Source organism: Sorghum bicolor, chromosome 1 (genome assembly GCF_000003195.3).
Source record: "Sorghum bicolor cultivar BTx623 chromosome 1, Sorghum_bicolor_NCBIv3, whole genome shotgun sequence".
In the NCBI taxonomy this organism is placed as follows: Eukaryota; Viridiplantae; Streptophyta; class Magnoliopsida; order Poales; family Poaceae; genus Sorghum; species Sorghum bicolor.
The window spans coordinates 58,014,033-58,036,801 of NC_012870.2; the positions used below are offsets into that span (position 1 = coordinate 58,014,033).

At 42.3% G+C, this 22,769-nt stretch overlaps 2 protein-coding genes across 2 annotated transcripts; one reads left to right on the forward strand and one right to left on the reverse strand.

Moving 5' to 3' along the window:
• Positions 16,950–18,512, reverse strand: LOC110432252 (vasodilator-stimulated phosphoprotein-like). Its single transcript, XM_021452281.1, has 2 exons — positions 18,479–18,512; positions 16,950–17,521 (listed from the first exon to the last, which is right to left on the reverse strand). Exons 1-2 carry the CDS (start codon positions 18,510–18,512, stop codon positions 16,950–16,952), a joined length of 606 nt encoding a protein of 201 aa, XP_021307956.1.
• LOC8058082 (S-norcoclaurine synthase 1) lies at positions 20,848–22,563 on the forward strand. Its single transcript, XM_002464892.2, has 4 exons — positions 20,848–21,305; positions 21,378–21,625; positions 21,733–22,057; positions 22,167–22,563. Exons 1-4 carry the CDS (start codon positions 21,045–21,047, stop codon positions 22,413–22,415), a joined length of 1,083 nt encoding a protein of 360 aa, XP_002464937.1. The 5' UTR covers positions 20,848–21,044; the 3' UTR covers positions 22,416–22,563.

Here is a 22,769-nt window from a genome sequence, read left to right on the forward strand (position 1 = left end):
TGATCTTCTTGATGAGGTGCCTAACCTTATTCATGAGGTGTTCTCTTCATGAGAATAGAGGAGTTTATTCTTATTTTATTTAACAAGTATATACTAAACTAGAATCCATAGGCGTCCCCGTAGATTTTAGCTTCATAGTATACACATTCAGTTTACTACTAGTAAACACAACTTCTGGTTTATAACTTCAAGTTACTCCTCTCATTTTTTAAAAATATCTAGCATATGCTCCGCTTCATGCTTCACAAGAGCATTAGTCAAACTATTGTTTGATTTAGTGCGTGATACTATTCCCACTTCAAGCTTCAAGGAATATTTTCTCTTAAGATCATTTTCCTTCTATGGAAATAATATTTGGCATTCAACCTAGGCTTTCTCTCCCCTAATGCCAATATTAGATCTTTAATAGCATATTTCAAAAGAAATCCCCTACGATGGGCTTAAAATAATTCAAATTCATGTATCTCCAACTACAAGTGGAGGCCCATTCATATATGCTATGAAAAAAATTTATATGAAATATTCACGCACATATTTAAATATGGGGGTTATTATATATTATATGCAGTGAGCTAGAATTCATAAAGTGCACTTAAGAATGTTCAACATTCCTATGAAATCAAGGATGTTCTCCCCTGATTTGCACATATCATAGTTTATAAAACTATTTTATTATCTAGCTTCTTTATTCTTTAGCCTAAAAATTTGATCCAAGTACTCATACATAAAAAAAATGGACCATACACTTCAAATGTATAAAATACGCAACATTCAAATTTACATGGAATTTCTTCAAGGATTTTCTAATTGCCATTAATGTAATCTCCTCAAATGCCTTTTCTTAATAAATCCCAAATCATCTAGTGTTATCCACCATCTTAATTCTACAATAATTCATCCCTTCAAATTGGGTTACTTCTCCATTTAGCTAATTTCAGATTAACTCACTCCCCCTGATCTTAAGCCGCTTGGCCATAGACTAAAATATTGCTTATGTATGCAACACATGAAAAGCAAAATATTTCTTAGTTCAACGGAAACTATATAGACATAGCGTACTAGCTAGCCAACCTAATTATGGGAAGAGTGCAAGGTAGCTACTAGCTACAAATTTAGCTTCTTCTATGCTAATATCCATGCAGGAGTGGAGATACTTGCAGCTCGACAGGAGCACAACATAATAATACACATTCAAGTGTAACGTGGAATGTTGGTATTCAATCCAACATAATAGATAACAACAAAATGCAAAGCTACAGGCTTACATGCAATTAGTGCAATGTAGAGAAAATTAACATAGCCAGAAAAGTCATAACTAGAACTTCAAATCCTTATACATGCACTTAAAGATAGATTTAGGAAGTGTAACATCCCAAAAATTCACATTCAAAAATCACTCGCATTAAAAATTATTTTCAAAATATATTTTAAAAAAAACTATAAAATAATTTGAGCTCTATAGTATCTCCATCTAATCCATTCTAAATATCCATCTTTAAATATAACCATCACCACATGGCATGAGCATCATATGTCCGCTACTTATCCCTCTTGCTCGCTCGCTCTACCCGATACCCGGCAACGGCGCGTGCGCTGACCCCACCACCATCGGCGCCGCGCAGCGCACTCGCGCCTGGCCCCCTCGCCGAGCGCACTCGCTCGCGCGTGCACCGCGGCATATGGGCCCCACCTCTTGCCTTTTCCCGCTCCTCTTTTGCTGTACAAAAAGATAGCAAGTCGCAACGCTCAACTAGGCACAATCTATATTTTTTCGCGCACAAATAACAACAAGTATCAGCAAGCTTACCTACAAGAAAAACATAGCACTGTACCCACACGAATATATCATGCATGCATGCATGAATGCATGACAAGCATGCACCGACCATTTGCATGCACCTACATGCAAGGACATGGTGATTAGGCACCGTCCATTTGCATGCATCGTGCATGCAAATTAGGCACCGACCATGCGCTACAGTAGCATTTGTAATGTCACGTAGCTGAGCGCTTTGGCCTATAAAAAGCCAACATCGGGTGCTCACTCTCACCACCCGAGAAGCACGTTCACTCACTCGCTCACTCGCTCTCACTTCGCGTATATCGTATACGGTCATACGCACAAGCCGAGCTCGACTGTCGTCGCAGGACGAGGTGAGCAGCTCATGAGCATCTCCTTGCTCTTCTCTGTCTTTCCGTAGTATTTTTCTGTATTTCTTCTTGTATTTGTCTATACCGATTCACTGCCAAGAACTTCACGAACTAAACCATGACATACAGAAGCGCTCTAATTATCCCTGCTAATTTATCACTTCTCATGCATATGTGGACCATAAGCATTAACTTCATGCACTACCAGTCAAGTAAATGCCCACGTGAAGCATCCATTCCTTAATCATCGTTAGTCTTTTTCGCATGATTAAATTTCAGTCATTTTACAAATACCACATGCTAACTCTGATTTCAATAATTCTTTTTCCTAAATTCATCTAAAATCATGATCTACCTCCCATATTAATTTCATGATTTTTAGAGCTTATTTGAATTTATGTGATTATTTATCTGTGCTTGTTGTCTGTGTCGGTCGTCGCGTATTTTAGCTGACGGAGTGAACGAGCCGGAAAACGAGAACGTTGGAGACGAGTACCGCGAGTTTGACGCCGAGGACCCGGACTGTCAGCAAGAGTTTGCCGAGGACGCCGACGGAGGCAAGTCCAACCGATTCCCTTTGATGCATTTTGATCCTATTTTTAAACACAACCCGTAGAAGCCGTTTAAAATATTGTATGTACGATATATGTACGAAGTATTTTCGCTGCTTAGTTAAAACCTGTTGAATAACCATCCTTGAATTGATATTACCCGGTAATTGTCTTGTTCGAACCTAGGAACAAATAATATGCAATGACAGAAATATTATTATTTAGTATGTTTAGGACTTGTTACTCATCCTGGATACTCATCGCTATATTTTCTCAAATATAATGATTTTAAAAGTAAAAGGTGTGAGTGGTGAAAATAAATTGTGGGTATTGTGAAAAGGGTAATGAACAAGTTATAGATGTGATCACTATAGAGATGGGGCGGATGGGATCCCTGTTGAGGGATGCCTTGGTGTTGTGGCTTATACCTTGCGGAGTTAAGCGTGAAGATATCCGCCTTGCCTCGATTAAGGACTGAGTTGATGTTAAGGACTGAGTTGATGATTCATCTTGCCTAACTCATTTATCGTACAACCACTCGCCTTGCATGGGAAAGGCTTAGTCTAAATCTCTCTAGTTAGTATGGCAATCACCTGGAGGCAGGTGTGCAACGGGACACTAAGTGATGTATGTGAAATTGTGGAAATATATGAAAAAAAAGCTTTGTGAATTATTGTGGTATCATGAGATGTGGCTTTAGTGTTCCCGTGGTGAGCGCCATTACTTAGCTATGGAGGGTAATGACTTTGATGGATCTGTGCTTGTACGATGGTGTAAGTTATGGTATCCTACTTGTGGGAAAAGTGTACAACCTCTGCAGAGTGTAAATCTATCTGGATAGCCGTGTCCGCGGTCTCGGATGGATTATGGTTTGGTTTCAACAACTAGATGGGTTGGGATGAGTGAAAACATGAGAGTGAGTGTGATTTTGGAAATAAATGGTTGACTGCCATTGTGTTGTGGGAACAAGGGTTCAACAACACTTAAAATTGTGCTCAAACCCCTATTTTCAGAAATACTATCATATGTGGAAAAAGAGTTCTTTTACAACAGTATTTGTGAAATGAAACCTTGCTTGTGTAAAAAGATAGCTTTATGCAAATAAAACTAAGCCTCATCCTTGATTTATCCATATGCATATATACTGTATCCCCTTCCATATGGTAAGATTGGATTTGCTGAGTACTTTGTACTCATCCTTGCTTTATTAAACAGAGGAAGATCCGGACTTCGATCTCGAAGTGGCGTTCGAGTAAGGTCGTGTCTGCACCCAACTAAGCCTGTGGCATTGGGACTCGTCAGATGTTCGATTGTGATATCGTTTGTTTCTGGGTCCTTTGGACCTATGTTGTATTTTGGTGTCTTATTATTATAACGTGCCTTCCTTGTCCACGCTTTCCGAGACTACTGCGCTGAAACTTATCTGTTGTAATAAATGTGTTACTAGCCTCCTGGGACTAGTATTGTATCACATTTGAGTTCTTGGTTTACCAAGGGCGCTTCAGGAAGGCTATGCCTACTAAATATATATTATCCACATTTTCTTATGTCTTTACTTGAAATTCCTTCCCTTTTCATGCCATAATTACTTCAAGTAGTAAATATGCTTCATGCATCATCTATGATTAATCATTTCAAATGTTCCATAGAATTTAATCATACTTCTAGTATTCAATAGTTGTGACATGAAATACACATGTCGCGTAAACTATTCAATGTAGAGCAACATATTTGGGGTAGGACATAAACTTCTAGTTTTTTGAGCTGAAGTATTGAATACTTAGTTTATGGATTATACTTGGCTAAATTGATCCTTGCGAGATCAGTTCATAAGCCAGTATTGTCCAATCATTCATGTGCTTCTAGGAAATTCAATCTCCCTTCTACCTACATGGTAGTATTGCACAAAGAACGATAACCTTCATGGTTAATAAGGCTTTTTTGTGGATAAAAATATTGCAAAACTTATTTACATAGGCAAAATAAGCAATTGTTTATACGTGAGACATATAATTCTAATTCATTCCATGTAAGATTGACACATATTACTGCAAGTAAGAATTGCAACTAAGAAAATGATTGATATTAGTCTTCAAGCTAATAAAATAACCATTAACTCTTCTACGAGTTTATATAATCCACTTAATTCAACGGAAATTAAAACTTAATGCACTGCCACCACAAATACTTTCGGATAGAAATTTCAGAGACAAAATAAATATATAAGCACATAATTTAAGTTCTTCTTCTAGAGAAACCTTAAAAATTCATTATCTATTCTTACATGTCTTAGCTTCTATGGTTGACATTTAACAGCTTCATGCATGCTTTATTTCGTAGTAGTGATATGTAATAATGATCCTTCTAGAAGTACAACATATGCAAGTTATATATCCTGATTTATAATGCTGCCTAGAAAATTCTAACTCAACTTCTATTTGAGTAATTTCTGATGATAAATTTAAATACTTCATGTATTATATTGCTCTTTGATATTCTATATACAAGAGAAATTTATTCAAGAATATTCTCCGATAAATTTTTTTTTTTTTACCGTCATGTCTTCTATGACATTTAATACAAAGCTTCGGGCCATTGTATTTGTTTGTAGAGCAGCATATATATCTCATAGGGTGGGACATTTTCTAAAATTTCTCATGCATTGAGTACCACATGACCTTTGAGATTTATTATGGCCATATACTCATTCTTGAGAGTAATCAGGAAATATATATCCTAAATGCACTACACTTCAATGGTAGTGAAATATCCTACATGGATTTAATTATGGCCATGCTATATAATTCTCTTATTCAAAGCAAATCCAGGATATTACTTCTTCATGAAGGTATGCATATATCATATAACTGGAATCATTATGTGCATATAAATTTACTGAATGTAAACAAGTAGCAATGTGCAAAAAGATAGTGGTGGATGGTTAGCATACATCATCAGCCAATTAGATGGGTTTATGCCTACATAATTTTTCTGCAGGAAAATTCAAAAAAAAATCTCAATGATTTATTTGCCAAATAATTCAAATCTGTGAGACACTATGCAGTAGCGCTTGTTGATCATGGGGGACGCTACAAGGCACAACATCGATTTATTGATGGCACATACATTACACGTAATGCAAAGGTAGTAGTTGGCAACATCCTGTCCCGTACTGTGGTGGATGATGTGCGATGCCCATATAGCGAGCTGATTCCGCATGTGTCGCTCCTAGCTTCAAGCAGGGATAACGTGGCGACTGCGTGCACTGGTTACAACTTACATCTAGAAAAGAGGCGATGCAAGCCTGATCAAATCTTCATTACTACTATATATATCATGACCACAATAAGACATGCATTCAGGCTATGTCAAGATGATCACGACGATCATGTGTGATCGGTTTCATGACGTACGTTTTTGTCATACAGGTATATGAGTGTATGTGCATGTTGGTTGTGGGTGCATCGGAAGCAGCATGCAGGCTGCAATGCTTGGGTGTACATTGTTCAGAGCTTGCCGACTTGCAGGCCATGTTGCTCGAGGAGATAGCAGTGGCATCATGCACTGCGAGTGCCCGTGCGGCGAGCTACCGACTGCTTGTTGATACTAATTTTACTGGTACGGACAGTGTTTATATGCAATGCAGTAGTATAGTACCATATGCACATATACAAGCTACTAGCTAGTAGGAGTCCACAAACAATACTAGTTGTGTACACAGAAGCTACTGGCTCCCCGAACAATATTATTATTGCCAAGCTCCCTTTATTTTATTAAATTAATCATAATTCACATGAGTTCTGTCTTCATGCCGTTCAACTTAGGATTAGTCGACTTCATGCCGTGATGCTGAAGGGTCGAGATGGCGGACTAGAGGGGGGTGAATAGTTCTTTCTAAAACTTATTGCGTCGGCTAACCGAAACAAATGCGGAATTAAAATTATCGGTCTAGCCAAGACTACACCTCTCTATCTAAGTTCTCTAGTACCTTGAAAAGATCCTAAACAAGCAAGCAAGGTGCTACCTTAGCAAGAGCTCACCTAACCAACTCTAGGAGTAAGGTCACACAAACCTATGCAACTAGTACTTTGCAAAAGGGGGGAGCTCCTACTCAAACTAGTGAGACAACGCGCACAAAGCCTAAGCTCACTAGCAAGCTCAATAACAAGACAACTAATGCCAAATTAGAGAGCGCAACTTACTTATCTACACAAACTAAGCAATGTGACTAATAAGGTTACACAAACTAAATTAGTCACGCAAGGGAACTACTTCTAGCTACACAAGCAAGAAGGTAACTAGCAAGCTACACAAGCTAACTAATTACAAGAGCAACTACAGAAGCACAAATATATGAAAGTAAATACAAGCTTGTGTTAGGAACTTGCAAACCAACGGGAAGAACAAAGTTGACACGATGATTTTCTCTCGAGGTTCACTTGGTTGCCACCAAGCTACGTCCCCGTTGAGACAAGCTCCAAGGTTGCCGCCGGTCCTCTTGCTAGTGGTGACCCGCAAGTCACACTCTCCCACGTGAAGTGCTTACCACAAGCTCTAGCACTTGACCCGGCTGGACCACTTGTCGCTCTTCACGTCTCGCTCAACTAGAGTTGCGCTTCACGATCCCCGCGGGGTGAGCACCTTACCCCTCACAATCTCTTCTCCGGAGCACCGCACTATCTCCTTGCGTGCTTCGACGGAGTCACAAGCCACCAAGCCGTCTAGGAGGTGGCAACCTCTAAGAGTAACAAGCACCACCGGCTTGCAACACGAACACCTAGTGCCACTCGATGCAATCTCTCAATGCAACGCACTAGAATCGCTCACTCACACAATCGGATGAACACTATCAAGCATATGTGAGTTAGAGGCTTCACTAGCACTCCCCAAGCATGGACACTAAGTCCCAAGGGTGCTCAGCCCTTGCCAAGGCCGGCCACAACTTCTATTTATAGCCCCAAGGGCTAAACTAGCCGTTACCCTTCACTGCGCAAAAGTCGACCACACCGAACGCGTCCTAGTTCACACTGGACGCGTCCGGTATTGACCAAACCAGCGTCCGGTGCTCTTGACCGTTGGAAAACTAGCCGTTGCCTCTGACACTGACAGGGCACCGGACTCTAGCTTTTGAAATACCGGACGCGTCCGGTGTCACACCGGACGCGTCCGGTATGCACCGGACGCAAACTCAGAGAGCGTCGCAAAACTTGAACCAACACCGGTCGCCACACCGAACGCACACACCGGACGGTCCGGTGTGCACCGGACTCACACCCAGAGAGCTCTGCAAGAGGAGTTTGCACCGGACGCTAACTCGGACGCGTCCTAGTTCACACCGGACGCGTCCGGTGTGCACCGGACGCAAACTCAGAGAGTTTCACCGAGAAAGCGACCTCACCGGACGGAGCACACCGGACTCTACGCGAAAACTGTTTCCACGTCCGGTGCCTCAACTCGGACGCGTCCGACCTCATACCGGACGCGTCCGGCTTGACAGCACTGCGCGAAACGATCTCAACTACTTCCTTTGCTTCCATGTGCCAACACCAAAGTGTCTCCACACTTGTGCACATGTGTTAGCATTTTCTCAAACATTTTTCCAAGGGAGTTAGCCTCTCAACTTGCCACGCCACTCGATCCTAACACGTATGCAAAGTTAGATCGCTCAAGTGGCACTAGATGACCGATATGCAAACAAGTTTGCCCCTCTTGATAGTACGGCCATCTATCCTAAATCCGGTCATAAACTTCTCTACACACCTATGACCGGTGAAATGGAAAAGCCCTAGGTTATACCTTTGCCTTGCGCTTTCCATTCCATCTCCTCCAATGTTGATGCAACACATGCACCAACCAATCACCAAAAGATATGATCCACTTCATATCATCACGTGACCGTATTGGTTCATCGATCTTGACCTCACTTGCTCTTCACCGTTGCCTCGGTCCATCGGCGCCAAGTCTTGCTCAAGCTTCACCGTCACACGCGGTCCCTTGCTTCAAAGCCTCCGACTTGCCCTTCACTCTTGCAACCGGTCCATCAAGCCAAGCCTCATCTTGATCTTCTCCACCTTGGTCACATGACTCCATGTCATGTCTCATGTGCAATGAGCTCCTCCATCATCACATCATCACCTGTGGACTAATCTCCTGTGTATCTCACAAAAACACTATTAGTCCACCTAAGTTGTCACTCGATTACCAAAACCAAACAAGGACCTTTCAATCTCCCCCTTTTTGGTAATTGATGACAACTCTACAAAGATATGGAAAAATAAGCTTTTTCAAGCTAGCGCTTCACACAAGTGTAAATTGCTAACTTGTTTTGGATTTTATGCTACTTATCCAACATTTAAGCTCTATGTCAAAATTTGGATAAGCACCATAAAACCCAACTAAGTGCTAAGGTGTATAGAATAAACCTTTGTAGCTCGATACCAAATTTGATAGCATTTGAAGCATTTAATGTACACCATCCTTAGCACCATGAGTAGCTAGACAACAAAAACACTAGAAACCTCGTGAGATCAACATTAAGAGCAAGGGTCCAGTCTTTACTTGAAGAAACACAAGTCTAGCCACCAACCTATGCATGCTAGTTATCATATCATCAATCAAGTTCTATAACTAGCATACACCACACAAGCATGCATATTGAATTTAAAACATATGCGATGCAAGCAAGCACATGAATATGCACATATCAAATGCAAACAATCAATGTTCATGAGCTTGCTCCCCCTACTTGTGTGCTTCTCTTTTGTCCAAGAATTTTGATCCATCACCTTTTCTTTTAATGTTGCTCCCTTGTCCATGTCCATCTTTGATCTCTCCCCTTTGAAACATATCTTTTGTTGTCCAACTTATCCCATGATCATATCTTTGTTCCAACTTCTCCCCCTTTGTCATCAATTTCCATAAAAGGTATGTGATACCAATCACTTCATACCAATTGAAAAAGTGTGAATCTCATTGTGACAAAGGATTGTATTGGGATAGATGGTTGAGGCTTGAATCTTGCATTTTTGATGGACATCACCATGTGTGTTGGAATGACATTACTTGAATTGCTCTTGAGATACCACATAGGATCTTTGACCTTGATACCATTTGGTGGGGCACTCCCCCTATGTCATAGCATAGGTCATTCACTTGTCAATCTTGTTGGTGAGGGAACTTCTCTTTGCCTGATGATCTCTTAAAGTTGAGGATCACTTGTGGAACCACCTTCTTGTATGATAGATACCATATGTATAAATGTGATATTATTTGAAATATCTTGTCCGATACCATATGGGATTCTTCTACTAATTAAGGTCTTCTAGTATGGAACCACTTGTTTGCTATCTTGAACATTTGCTATCATCATGAGTACCATTTGTTGGATACCAATTGAAGAGACATTTAAGTCTAGATATCCACTTGCATTGTTGTCTTGTTCTTGTACTCTAATCATCATGAGCTTCTAATTGTTGACTTGAACTAAGTTGATTTGCCTAAGCTTCCAAGTCCAGTTTGAACCAATGACAAGCTTTTTCACAACTCACACTAAGGGTTATCTTACCAATGTTGTACTTGTCACTTGTTAGCAATCCAAAATAGATCAAGTACTTGGGTTCACTAGCTCATGAACAAACTCATACACATACCACTAGATCAATTAATCATTCAAGCAATAGTTTTAGGTTATGAATTGAAAACTTTTCATTTGTTATGCATGATCCTATTGAGCATGTACTATATGCACTAACTGCATATTAGTAAGGGATGAAATGATCATGCACATTACAATGGTACCTTTGCTATCTTGGAGTAGAGGATAGTCAATAAGATTCCAATTTAGCTCCAAATAGCAATGTGAAGTCCAACTATAAGCTTGGTGAAGACCAATTATAAATACCAATTGATAGATCAAATCTTCACCCATGTGAAATGAAAACCACTTTATGATCAAGTGCACTATCTCGTTGTGGTTGACTTGCTTCTTCTTTTGACCATTGCTTGCATGAGAGAACTATTAAGAATATTACTTGAAATATCATGACTAGCTCTCTTTTGGGTTGTTGCTTGCTTTCTTGATCAATCCTTTTGATTGTTTCAACTAAGCATCTCAAATGTTCTTTAGATCACCACTTCCATGTTAGCCTTCCAAGCACCACACTTGGTTTACCCACTCCTCGGGCGGCACGCCCCTCTCATAGGGAGAAGTGACCTCTCTCCAAAGAACAATTCTTGATACTCACTTGAATTGCTTTGATTGATTGATTCAAGTGATGGACTTAATATGATGAGTAACCATAAATCCCCCTTTTTTTAAGTCCTTTTCTTTCTACTTGTTTAAGTTCTTTTCTTTCTACCAAATGATTTCCAATAGTCACTAGAACTTAAACTTCATCTTCATCTTGAGTTTGATCTTGATCTTCAATTTGAGTACTAAATGTGTACACCAAGTACATTCCACAATCAAATGACCTTGTACTCATTACTTATCATGCTTCTAGATCAATTCAAAACCAAACTTAGGTGCCTCAAATACTTGTAATCATGTTTCCAACTTGAGGACCTTTCAATTTAACTGACTCTAGATCAATCCAATATTTGTCACTTTTCTGACAGATTATGTACCTTTCAAAGAATAACTCATATCTCACACTGTACAGATCCAAATATCACGAAATTTGGTGGAGATGTGCTTTACTAAGACATCTAGCAGCTGTAAAAATTTGAGCTTCTTTTGACTTCTATATCGCTACCAGATTTAAATTCTTCCACCACTGCTACATGCTGAAAACTGCTGCACTATAGCTGACAAGATCCACTCCAAAACCAAAGTATCCCTTATCCAATTCTCATGAAATTTCTACAGCATATTCTATCATAAATGTACAGCATGCACACCAAATTTCAAGCCATTCCAAATATATTTGATCACTCAAACTCAGACTTGATCACTGCTAGCTCAGTTTTTCAAAATTAGACAGATTTCAAGCAATTGAGCTATGCTTGTTCAAATTGAATCAAACTTGAAATCAACTTGATTGAATACTTTCACAAGACATATATCCATTCAATCTACTTACTAAAAATCATCTCATGAACTTATCCAACTCAAATCAATCCAAACTTGATTGCTAAGCATTTAATCCATTCAATCATCTTATAGCAAGCAACATTGCATATATATCCAATTCAATCAACTCATACGCACCAAAATGAATGTGACCAACAAAGATATACCTTGGTTAGCTCATGATCATCTAATTTGCAAGCTTCAACTCATGTATTTGCAAGCCATCAAATAATCCAATAAATCACCACAACTTGAATATTTGCACTTGTATGTTGTAGCACATTTGGACTTCACTATCTTATCATGGCATTGGGTTTGGATGTGCACTAGGCTTCAATACTTGACTCAATCATATGATTAACAATTATAGGATCAATTGAATCAAGTCTCCAATGCCGATGGTACCTACAAACAATCATCCACTTTTTGATGGTACCCAAACTAGTTTGGGTCCTCTCAAGTTAGGTGCAACATACCTAAGCATAGCCTTAGTATGAGTAGCGGAATGTTTTGCAATAGCAACCATAGAGGTACCATTACCATCCTTTCTAAGCATAGTATTATCATCAATTGAAATGGGCTTAGAATTATTACCAAGGGGACATGAATGAGCCATGTGTCCCCTTTCCCGGCATAAATAGCAACTTCTCTTTGATTGAGCCTTTTCTTCCTTGCTCATGTGTTGCTTCTCATTGCCTTGCCTCTTGAAAGTTGCTTGAGCCTTCTTCTCAAGCTTGGTAGGACACTTCGAGGCAAAGTGTCCATCATTCTTGCTCATCATCTTGGCATCTTGGATTTGTATTGGATGCCTTGCTCTTTCACCCCTTCTTGTTTTCTTCTTCTTCTTCATCAAGTCACCGTGATGGTTGAACTTGACTTGAGCTTGGGGCTTCTTTTCTTGCTCAACTTGTGGCTTAGGTTGAGGCTCTTCTTGTTGCTTCACCAATTGCTTTGTTGGGCACATTGAGGTGAGATGACCCCAAGTGCGGCACTTGAAGCACTTGACATGCTTTAGCCTTTCTTCTTCTTTTATCTTCTTGAGCTTCTCTTTGTTTGGGCAACCATTAGCAAGATGACCCATTTCATGGCACCGATAGCACATGAAATGAGAGAGCTTTTCTCTCTCTTGCTTTCTTTTGCCCTTTGTCATCTTCTTCTTGAAGCCAAGGCCACATTTGTCACCATAGTTTCTTTGAGTCTTCAATATGTGCTTAAAGGTGACTTTTGAGTAGTAGCACCTCTCTAGCTTGTTGCTCAAATTCTTCACTTCATTTTTGAGCTCATTGTTCTCCTTCAAAATGTTAGTCTCACAAGACATAGAAGTAGAACAAGCATCTAAATGTGAAGAACATGGCATAGATAATAAATCATCACAAGAGGTGGATACATGCTTCTTTCCTACATCACAAGGGTTAGTAATATCACATGATTGATCATTTGACCCAAATGATAAGCTCTCACTAGTTTTAATTTCTTCATTAGAAATCTTCTTAGTGAGAAAAGCAAGATCTTTTACCAAGTTATCATGAGTAACACAAAGTTTCTCATGAACCAATTTTAGCTCCTCATGTGAACAAGTAGTAACATAAAGTAGATGCTTTTGTTGTTCACATGTGGTCTTTAGAAATGAGTTTTGATTTTTCAATTTACTTGTTTTAGCCATCTCATTTCTTAAAGCCTTTGTGAGTCTACATACAAGCTTAAAATTTGGATCATCACAATCAACAACACCTCCAATAGATATCTTGCCGTCACCATGAGACATGGAGGAATGTGATGAAGTGGATGAGCTTGTAGAAGCATCACTCTCATAGCCATCATCTTCATCCTCACTTGACCATGAGGTGGAGCAATCCTCCTCAACCACCATGTTGTGGTCATTCTCAACATCCTCACGTGCATCCACCTTTGGCACATCATCTTCTTTGGTGATCGCCCCATATTTCTCATTGAGATAACTCCAAATCTCATGAGCGGACTTTATATCCATGATCTCACCAAATATGTTATCTTTCATGGATGAATAGAAGATGTTAGTAGCTTGGTAGTTGAGATGTAGACATTTCTCTTGTGCTTGAGTTAGATTCTCTTCATCCAACACATGAGAAAGGCCTACATCTACCATCCACCATATTTGAGGAGAAATAAACTTAAAATTGCATGTCATCCAATTTCTCCACTGTGCAAAGTGTGTGCCATTAAAAATGTGTGGACACTCAACATCTAGCCCATAAGCCGCCATCCTCTCGGGTCGGTGAAGACCACAAATGAGAGACCTAGCTCTGATACCACTTGAAGGGTCGAGATGGCGGACAAGAGGGGGGGTGAATAGTCCTTTCTAAAACTTATTGCGTCGGCTAACCGAAACAAATGCGGAATTAAAACTATCGGTCTAGCCAAGACTACACCCCTCTATCTAAGTTCTCTAGTACCTTGAAAAGATCCTAAACAAGCAAGCAAGGTGCTACCTTAGCAAGAGCTCACCTAACCAATTCTAGGAGCAAGGTCACACAAACCTATGCAACTAGTACTTTGCAAAAGGGGGGGAGCTCCTACTCAAACTAGTGAGACAACGCGCACAAAGCCTAAGCTCACTAGCAAGCTCAATAACAAGGCAACTAATGCCAAATTAGAGAGCGCAACTTACTTAGCTACACAAACTAAGCAATGTGACTAACAAGGTTACACAAACCAAATTAGTCACGCAAGGGAACTACTTGTAGCTACACAAGCAAGAAGGTAACTAGCAAGCTACACAAGCTAACTAATTACAAGAGCAACTATAGAAGCACAAATATATGAAAGTAAATACAAGCTTGTGTTAGGGACTTGCAAACCAACGGGAAGAACAAAGTTGACACGATGATTTTCTCCCGAGGTTCACTTGGTTGCCACCAAGCTACGTCCCCGTTGAGACAAGCTCCAAGGTTGCCGCCGGTCCTCTTGCTAGTGGTGACCCGCAAGTCACACTCTCCCACGTGGAGTGCTTACCACAAGCTCTAGCACTTGACCCGGCCGGACCACTTGTCGCTCTTCACGTCTCGCTCAACTAGAGTTGCTCTTCGCGATCCCCGCGGGGTGAGCACCGTACCCCTCACAATCTCTTCTCCGGAGCACCGCACAATCTCCTTGCGTGCTTCGACGGAGTCACAAGCCACCAAGCCGTCTAGGAGGTGGCAACCTAAAAGAGTAACAAGCACCACCGGCTTGCAACACGAACACCTAGTGCCACTCGATGCAATCTCTCAATGCAACGCACTAGAATCGCTCACTCACACAATCGGATGAACACTATCAAGCATATGTGAGTTAGAGGCTTCACTAGCACTCCCCAAGCATGGACACTAAGTCCCAAGGGTGCTCAGCCCTTGCCAAGGCCGGCCACAACTTCTATTTATAGCCCCAAGGGCTAAACTAGCCGTTACCCTTCACTGCGCAAAAGTCGACCACATCGGACGCGTCCTAGTTCACACCGGAAGCGTCCGGTATTGACCAGACCAGCGTCCGGTGCTCTTGACCGTTGGAAAACTAGCTGTTGCCTCTGACACTGACAGGGCACCGGACTCTAGCTTTTGAAATACCGGACGCGTCCGGTATGCACCGGACGCAAACTCAGAGAGCGTCGCAAAACTTGAACCAACACCGGTCGCCACACCGGACGCACACACCGGACGGTCCGGTGTGCACCGGACTCACACCCAGAGAGCTCTGCAAGAGGAGTTTGCACCGGACGCTAACTCGGACGCGTCCTAGTTCACACCGGACGCGTCCGGTGTGCACCGGACGCAAACTCAGAGAGTTTCACCGAGAAAGCGACCTCACCGGACGGAGCACACCGGACTCTACGCGAAAACTGTTTCCACGTCCGGTGCCTCAACTCGGACGCGTCCGACCTCATACCGGACGCGTCCGGCTTGACAGCACTGCGCGAAACGATCTCAACTACTTCCTTTGCTTCCATGTGCCAACACCAAAGTGTCTCCACACTTGTGCACATGTGTTAGCATTTTCTCAAACATTTTTCCAAGGGAGTTAGCCTCTCAACTTGCCACGCCACTCGATCCTAACACGTATGCAAAGTTAGATCGCTCAAGTGGCACTAGATGACCGATATGCAAACAAGTTTGCCCCTCTTGATAGTACGGCCATCTATCCTAAATCCGGTCATAAACTTCTCTACACACCTATGACCGGTGAAATAGAAAAGCCCTAGGTTATACCTTTGCCTTGCGCTTTCCATTCCATCTCCTCCAATGTTGATGCAACACATGCACCAACCAATCACCAAAAGATATGATCCACTTCATATCATCACATGACCGTATTGGTTCATCGATCTTGACCTCACTTGCTCTTCACCGTTGCCTCGGTCCATCGGCGCCAAGTCTTGCTCAAGCTTCACCGTCACACGCGGTCCCTTGCTTCAAAGCCTCCGACTTGCCCTTCACTCTTGCAACCGGTCCATCAAACCAAGCCTCATCTTGATCTTCTCCACCTTGGTCACATGACTCCATGTCATGTCTCATGTGCAATGAGCTCCTCCATCATCACATCATCACCTGTGGACAAATCTCCTGTGTATCTCACATAAACACTATTAGTCCACCTAAGTTGTCACTCAATTATCAAAACCAAACAAGGACCTTTCAGATGCACCCTGCTTTGTGGGTCTTCTGTACCGACAATTTTCTTTCCTTTTTCCTAGTTTGTTTTATTAACCCTCGTTGCAATATGCATAGCATGTACTATACGTGTATATATGTATATATTGCAAGTGTGTATATATATATACGGTAGCGCTATTTACACCCTAGGTGTAGAATATTATTCTACACCGTAAGTCAAAACTGAGTAGAAAAAATACTGAGCAATACTGGAGAACGTTCAGTATCATCCCGTCCAACACCTAGAACCACAAAATACAGAACAATACTGAAATATGAGTACTGAATGATACTGAATTTTGCTCAGTATAACAGTTCGGTGTAGAATAGCACTTGTATATATATATATATAGGTATACTATTGAGAGCATAGGGCTTCCAATAATTAGTGGAAGCCCCAACCCAAACCTGTGTTTCCTGGTTCCACCAACCCATCAGCCCACTGGCCCATCCATCGGCCCATCTTCCCAAGCCCTATATATATTCTCCAAAACCCTAATCTCACTCTTCCCCTCACCTGGCCGCCACCCCCAACAGCCGCCGCCCTAATCCCTGTCCTCGACCCCCGGCGGCGCGATATCCCAGGACGACGAAGGCCCAGCGGCGGCGCGGGGCTAGAGAACGGCCGCGGCGGCGTGGCGTGGGCAGCTGGGCCGGAGCCACGGCGGTGGAAGGCGGGCGCTCCTCCAAGGACGACAAGGGCCCAGCGCCGACCTCCGCGTGCGGAACCACGGCGGCGCCGGCGTCCTGCGCGTGGGCGGGCCGCTCGGCGTCGGAGGACGCGAGGGCGGCCAACGCGGCCACGGCACGCTCGCGGAGGTCGGCGACGCCGCAGCCGGCGGCGGAGGCGGAGTCGAGCGAGGGAGGCCGCGGACCCCATGCGGAGCCAGGAGACGAGCGCGGAGCTCGGGTCGGAGGCGGCGGCGGAGGAGGAGGGGGCCAGCGCGGCGGGCGCGGAGGCGCGCGTCGGCGGCGAGCTAGGAGAGCTTGACGGCGGTGGAGGAGAGCAGGGCGCGGAGCGTGGCGGCGAGCGGGGCCAGCAGCGGTGCGGAGGGCGGGAAGGCCGGGATGGCGAGGGAGGACGACTGCAGTTATGGTTTGATAATTACTACTTGTTCCAAAGATTATGGTTGATTACAATTATCTTATTACTGCAGTTCTATATATTGTTGGAGCACGCTTCTATGTATTGTTTGCATCTAGAAATTCTATATATTGTTGGAGCATATTTTATACATTGTTGGAATGCAATTTTATACATTGTTAGAGCATATTTTTCTACATTATATTAACAGTTATTTATGCATTCTTGAAAGATGATGCAGTCCACGGCTGCGGTGCTAGTATGAAGCATCGGTGGCGGTTGGTGGCGTGTAGTTCACGGCGGCGGCGCTAGTGCGAATCAGTGGTGGTGGTCGGTTCGATGGAAGATAGCAAAGGAGCAGCATGACGCGGCCAATGATTTTTTGCATTTTGTTTGTTGAATTTAGTGTTCTTATGCTTGTGTGCATAAGTTTCTATACACACAATGGAGCACTTCTATGCATTTTTGTATTCTTAATGCTTGTGAGCATAAGTTTATATACATTGTTGGAGCAGGTCTATGTTGTCTCTATGCGACAATAAATTTACTTTTTATTCATCAAATTACTAAATTCTATGTAATGCCAGCACGAAAAATCTTTAAGTGTATCTTGATCACTGAATTTACGAATCTGGTCGTCTATCATGTGCTATTTTTTCAAAATTTTAAATTTTTGAGAAGACGAGATCGTCTTTTATGTTTTATGTGTGCGGTTCTCATGTTCTATGTGTTTCTAAACATTGTTTCCTATATTACTTATGCATCCTCTCTAGAAAGCAAGGTGTGGTTGGACGCGGTCACGATTTTTTAAATCAATAATATGCAGAAGGGAGGGTTTTTACGCGACAATGAAATTATTCTTATTCACCAAACCACTAATTTCTATGCAACGTTGGAGAAAAAACTTTTCTACACATTTTGACTATTTGATTCTATGCATCTAATCGTCATCACGTGCCATGATTCAAATCACGGTTGGATGAAATGTCCATCTCGCGGCTTTAGATGGTAACAAAATTTTTTTTTATTCATCCAACCACTAAATTCTATATAATGTCAGCACCAAAAACTTTCTGTGCATCTTGGCCATTGATTTTATGCATCCAATCGGCCATCACATACCATGATTCAAAAGTCAAAGTTTAGAGGAAGACGAGATCATCTCCATATTTTTACACGTCCAGTCTCTATGTTTTATGAATTGTTCCTATGTTAGTTATACACCCTATAGTGAGGAGCATGATATTGGTGGAGGCAATTACAGTTGTTTCGTGGAATATCTATCTCATAGAGAAGTTTTTATGCGATAACAAATTTAATTTTTATTCACCCAACAACTAATTTCTATGCAACATCGACGTAAAAACGTTTTTACGCATCTTGATACTTGATTCTACGCATCCAATCGGCCATCACGTGCTATGATTCAAATTTAAAAATTATGAATTTTAAATTTTTTCAAAAAAATATTCACAATGGATCTTGAATCATGCACAAAAATATCAGAAGTTTAATGGTGAAAACCGTTATTGAATCGAAAGCTTCATTGAGGAACTATTAAGAAAAATGGACTAGATTAGAATGGATGCATACATGACTGCATTAGGTGGAACGACTAACTCGCAGAAAGGTTTCTATGTGGTAACGAATTGATTTTAATTCATGCAACCACTAGATTTTATACATTGTCGGAATAAAAAACTTTCTGTGCAGTCTGACCTAGGCTTTTATGCGTTCGATTGGTTGGGTCCCCAAGGGGTCCACCACCTGCGCGCATGTCAGCTCCGTATTGAGTTAGGTGGGATGGCTGGCTGGGGCTTCTAATAGCTATTTGTAGCCCTGGGCTCCCAATATACCGACCCTATATATATATATATATATATATATATATATATATATATATATATATATATATATATATATATATATACCAGCTTGATGATCGGCATAAAAAAACATATCTGCAAGATATTTTTCGTAACTTATAGAGGATGTCAATTTGATCTACGTCACATACCGCGTAGGGTAGTGATTAGTAGATACATACTGCGTAGGGCGTTTGACACTGTCGTAGATCTGTCTGCTTGACAGCGACGATGTATGTCGATGCAGTGTAGATCGGTAGTAGCGCTAGATCCGTTCCGCTAACAACTTCAGGATGTCGACGTTGTCGAAGTAGTCATGTCCGAGACGGCGGCGGCATGAGTGTCGGCGTCGGCTGCGGCTTCAACGACGATGTCGATGTAGAGCTTGTCGTGCTGATAACGTGTTATAAAACATGTTGTCAGCGGTTGGGACCTTTCTCTCTCCGTCTCTTATGATCAATATAGTTGATGAAAGTAGAAGAACAAATAGACACAAGATAGGGAGACTATTCTTTATTTCTCTGAATATTGGTGATTACAACATAGATCTCCCACGTATATATAGTCCTGCCAAGGTAGAGTTTTGATAAGAGCCCACATACAAACGGACTAGGATTAGGATTCCTCCTTCCTTTCCTTCTAGGATCAAGTTCGTATGTTTTACAACAGTTGATGTTTCTATTGGTGAGGGGCCAATAGTACTGGTTTTTTCATGCCTTTGCCTGATATACGTTGCTTTCATTATGTTGGTCTGCGTATGAAAACGGCTAAGCCAGGTTTGGAGGCCGGCTAGGCCTGCTTTATTGTTGGTCGTATGAAAACGCCATTTGAAGGCGGCTAAGCCGGTTTTGCCCAGTCCAAATCGAAAATTAGGAAACATGGTGATTTCAATATGGATTTGTTTTCTAGTGGGATAATCCCAGCCTCAACATATACGAGAGTCCATGACCGATTAAGGCATTTAGAACAATCAAAAGACAAATCTACTCTACCTTTTACTCCTCCAAACCCTCTCTTTGAACTTCCAATACCTACTGTTCCATGCATCTCTCGACGAGATTCATGGACGATCTAGTAGGTGGCCTTGCAGAATGCAGACTCTAGATCAACCCTAGGTGGCTAGGTATGTCTTTCTGATGGGGCTATACATAACGTTCATGGGCTTTGCGGTGTTCTTTGTAGAAGCCAGCTAAGCTGAGTTTACAAACCGGCTAGGCCGGCTTTCATGTTATTTGGCTGATAAGCCATGGCAGAAAATAATACTGCTGAATGGTTGGCAGATTCGCTTGATAAGCTCATGCGAACAGGCTTGGCACGTGATCAGCGTCAAGCCGTCAACAGAGTAGTTAATTATTTGTGGACGGAAAGTATAGTTTATTATTTGTAGTGAGCGTAGTCGTCCTGCATCTGCCCTCGAGAAATAAGCAATCTTGCAATCCGCTACTGCATTCTTTTCTATTTCTTGAAAGTGACATTGTCAATTGCAATCAGTAGGAGCTTAGACTTTGGTGACAGTCCATGCGATTTTCCGCCGGATAGGTTCAAAACTTCATCTAGATTAGTCTAAGCCCACATAAGCATCATCAATTCAGATCTTCAATACTTTGAAAAGAATCAGTCAAAGCAACCACCAGCACCTGCAAGATCAAGAAAATACCAATGGCTCACGCTAGAGCTGCAGGATCCCTGCCAGTGGCAAATGTGCAGGAACTAGCACAGACTTGCAGCAGATCTGATGAGCAGGTGCCTGAGAGGTACATCAGGGCGGAGGCTAACACTGAAGATGTCATCACTGGTTATGCTAATAGCTCTGCGACTGCAATTCCTATCATTGATCTAAGCAAGTTGTATGATCCCCAGTCATCGCATGAAGAGTGTTCAAAGCTCGGATCGGCCTGTCAGCAGTGGGGCTTCTTTCAGGTATGAAGAGATTACTTCTGATTATTTCTTGCAATGGGAATGAAATTGAAGCATTGACCCGAAAAACTGCAGCTAATCAACCATGGGGTGCCAGACGAAGTGATCTGTAACCTGAGGGAAGACATTGCCGAGTTCTTCAATCTGCCACTTGAAACCAAGAAGGCATACTCGCAGCTACCTAACGGTCTTGAAGGCTATGGCCAGGTCTTTGTTGTGTCGGAAGAGCAGAAGTTGGACTGGGCGGATATGTTCTATCTCGTGGTGCGGCCGAATGAGGCTAGGGACCTGAGGTTCTGGCCTGCTCACCCTCCTTCCTTCAGGTAACCAACCAGCCAAAACTTGCAATTCGTACAGATCATAAACGTTGCTTTGTGATTTATGCTTCTTCCTGGTTGATCCCTTCCCGGGGACTCTGTTTGCTTTGCAGAACATCCATAGATAGGTACTCCTTGGAGGCGGCGAAAGTGGCACGCTGCTTACTGGAATTCATGGCCAAGGACATGGGAGCTGAGCCGGCATCACTGCTAGAGATGTTCCAAGGGCAGCCACAAGGCTTCAGGATGAACTACTACCCACCGTGCCGGCAAGCCAACCAAGTGTTGGGCATGTCGCCGCACACAGACGCCGCCGGCCTGACACTGCTACTCCAGGTGAATGGCATGCCGGGCCTGCAGATCAGGAGGGACGGCAAGTGGTTCACCGTGAACGCTCTAGAAGGGGCGTTGGTCGTCAACGTTGGCGATGTACTTGAGGTGATGGATGTACATATGCTGTATTGAATATAGTCTAGCACCCCTGTTCGATGATCTCTCGGCTCTCACCGATCTCATATGAACAATGCGTCCTGTTACTGCATCACAGATCCTGAGTAACGGCAGGTACAGAAGTGTCGAGCACCGGGCAGTGGTGCACCCGAACAGAGAGCGCATCTCGGCGGCGGTGTTCCACCGGCCATGCCAGGATGCCGTGATAGGCCCTTTGCCGGAGCTCCTGAACGACAGCAGCAAACCGCGGTACAAAGCAATGGGCTACATGGAATTCATGAAGCGCTACTATTCAGCAAAGCTCGACGGACGGAATCACCTGGAGAGCTTGAGAAATGAGTTGTGAACTCAACGAATCTAAGCATTTGGTATCTCATGCTTGAGATGACATTTGACATGCTTGGTTGTTTTCACAGGTGTCCGGTAGTCGTTTTGTTTTATACATACATGTTGGGATTGGGAATAACATTTTTATCTCAGTATTTTTTCCAGTACGTTTCTTTTCTGTTTTCTCCATACTTTTATACATACATGCTGCTACTGCTATCTGGGGTACCTGCATAACAGATGGAGGTATGAACAAGCTACATAACTGAAATAGAGACAAGCAGAATAGGAAAATTCAGAAAGAAAATTGCACTCAGATTTTCTTCCAAAAAGTAGTAGCAAGCCAAAATCCAAATACAGCCCGCGTACGTAG

Coding starts and splice junctions, on each gene's coding strand:
- LOC110432252 (XM_021452281.1), bottom strand. CDS start 18,512: ATGGACATTTCATCCAACCGTGATTTGAATCATG. Junction 17,522..18,478: donor CAACCGTGATTTGAATCATG/GCACGTGATGAC, acceptor CCATAACTGCAG/TCGTCCTCCCTCGCCATCCC.
- LOC8058082 (XM_002464892.2), top strand. CDS start 21,045: ATGGCTCACGCTAGAGCTGCAGGATCCCTGCCAGTGGCAAATGTGCAG. Junction 21,626..21,732: donor GCTCACCCTCCTTCCTTCAG/GTAACCAACCAG, acceptor TTTGCTTTGCAG/AACATCCATAGATAGGTACT. Junction 22,058..22,166: donor ACGTTGGCGATGTACTTGAG/GTGATGGATGTA, acceptor ACTGCATCACAG/ATCCTGAGTAACGGCAGGTA.